This window comes from Palaemon carinicauda, chromosome 32 (assembly GCF_036898095.1).
Source record: "Palaemon carinicauda isolate YSFRI2023 chromosome 32, ASM3689809v2, whole genome shotgun sequence".
Classification (NCBI taxonomy): domain Eukaryota; kingdom Metazoa; phylum Arthropoda; class Malacostraca; order Decapoda; family Palaemonidae; genus Palaemon; species Palaemon carinicauda.
Genome location: NC_090756.1, coordinates 23,612,842 through 23,614,414, shown reverse-complemented (window position 1 = coordinate 23,614,414; position 1,573 = coordinate 23,612,842). Strand labels below are relative to the sequence as shown.

General features: G+C 41.1%; 1 protein-coding gene across 1 annotated transcript in view; it reads left to right on the top strand.

The window, feature by feature from the left end:
- The window catches only part of LOC137625326 (facilitated trehalose transporter Tret1-2 homolog), a 10,181-nt gene extending 8,845 nt beyond the window's left edge, over nt 1-1,336 (top strand). The window contains exons 6-7 of the mRNA XM_068356164.1: nt 1-63; nt 242-1,336. The exon at nt 1-63 is cut by the window's left edge and continues 72 nt beyond it. Coding sequence (XP_068212265.1) covers nt 1-63; nt 242-1,035 — 857 coding nt within the window. The 3' untranslated portion in view covers nt 1,036-1,336. The remainder of the gene's footprint in view (nt 64-241) is intronic.
- Nucleotides 1,337-1,573: the final 237 nt, after the last annotated feature.

Below are 1,573 nucleotides of genomic sequence, written 5' to 3'. Positions count from 1 at the left end.
GTGTACCTCAGCTGTTGTTTCTGTGGCCTATACCAGAAACACCTTATTTCCTAACCCGCACAGGTTAGCATACCATTCATTTTGTGTTATTTACTTATAAAAGTATAATTAAGTACAAACATAAGTAAATAATTATCAAATCTAAAACCTGTTTGTCTATTTCTCCAAAGAACTGTTTCCGATATCTTTTGTAATTGCTCGATTTACATGTTTAATAACACACTATTATTCTGTTCCTTAGGTAAGAGAGACTCATCACTAAGAGCCTTAGGGAAACTTCGAGAAACACCACAAGAAATAGAGAAGGAACAACGCGAACTCGACGAGAGTTGCACCGTCAGCAAAAAAGGATCATCTACAAGTATGGCAGATCTCTTGCAGCCTCCTAACTTGTGGCCTGTTGCTGTTGGCTCAGCCCTCATGCTTGCCCAACAGACTACGGGAATCAATGCTGTTATTTTCTACTCTTCCACTATTTTCGAAGCTGGCGGGGACAGTCTAGACCCAAACACGGCCTCCACGTTACTAGGCCTGGTCAACTTCCTGGGCGTATTTGTGAGCATGTACTTCTGCGCCACGTCTAAGAGGAGGTACACCCTTGCGCTGTCAACATACGCTCTGCTTATCTGCTTGTCTATCATATCTGCCTTCTTCTGGCTGCAAGAATCAGCCCCAGCCATGAGCAAGAGCCTATCGTTCGTTCCCGTCGTGGCACTATTGGCCTACATCCTCGGCTTCTCCCTCGGTTGGGGGCCTGTTCCCTGGATATTCATCAGCGAAGGAATACCTAGCAACATCAGAGGTTTAGCTGTATCAGTTATAGTAGCCATCAACTGGGGCTCAGCCTCCTTAGTGACCAAGACATTCCAGTGGAGTATATCCATCCTTGGCATTCACTACACGTTCTTCATTTACGCCGTGATCACAGGTATTTCAGGCGCGCTCATCCACAGGACTATGCCAGAAACCTTTGGCCTATCAACTGCTGAAATGGACAATTTATACATTCAAGCCTCAAAGCCCAAAGAAGAATAAATATCAAAGGTTTCTTCTGTCCATTACTAGTCGTATCTAAGAAAGCGCATTACTGGGGATATGTTCTAGAAGAAACTGCACTATTGGTCTAGCATCTTCCAAGAACACACAGTTAAATAACAACATTGCAAGTCTTCCAGAATGAAGTGCCTTATTGTTCTGAGATTCTTGAAGCAAGTCTTCCAGAATGAAGTGCCTTATTGTTCTGAGATTCTTGAAGCACTACAGTACAGAACTAAGATCACAGAACTTGCAGCAGGCTTAATATTATAGAATTTTCAAACTTTGTATTTTGTAGATTTAATAAAATACAAAATCTTTCACAAGCTTTGGAATTCCTAGCAAGTTTTTTTTTTATTGTGGCTCCTATAACCTTCCTTATATCGAGAGTCAGTTATTTTGGCCTTGTTTGTACAAATATATAATCTTTTGATACTTTTACTGTGTGATGTCTGCTGTGGACCTCTGAACTTGTGCAAATAAAGATTTTTTTTATATATATATACTTTTAATGCGTGATGTCTGTTGTGGACCTCTG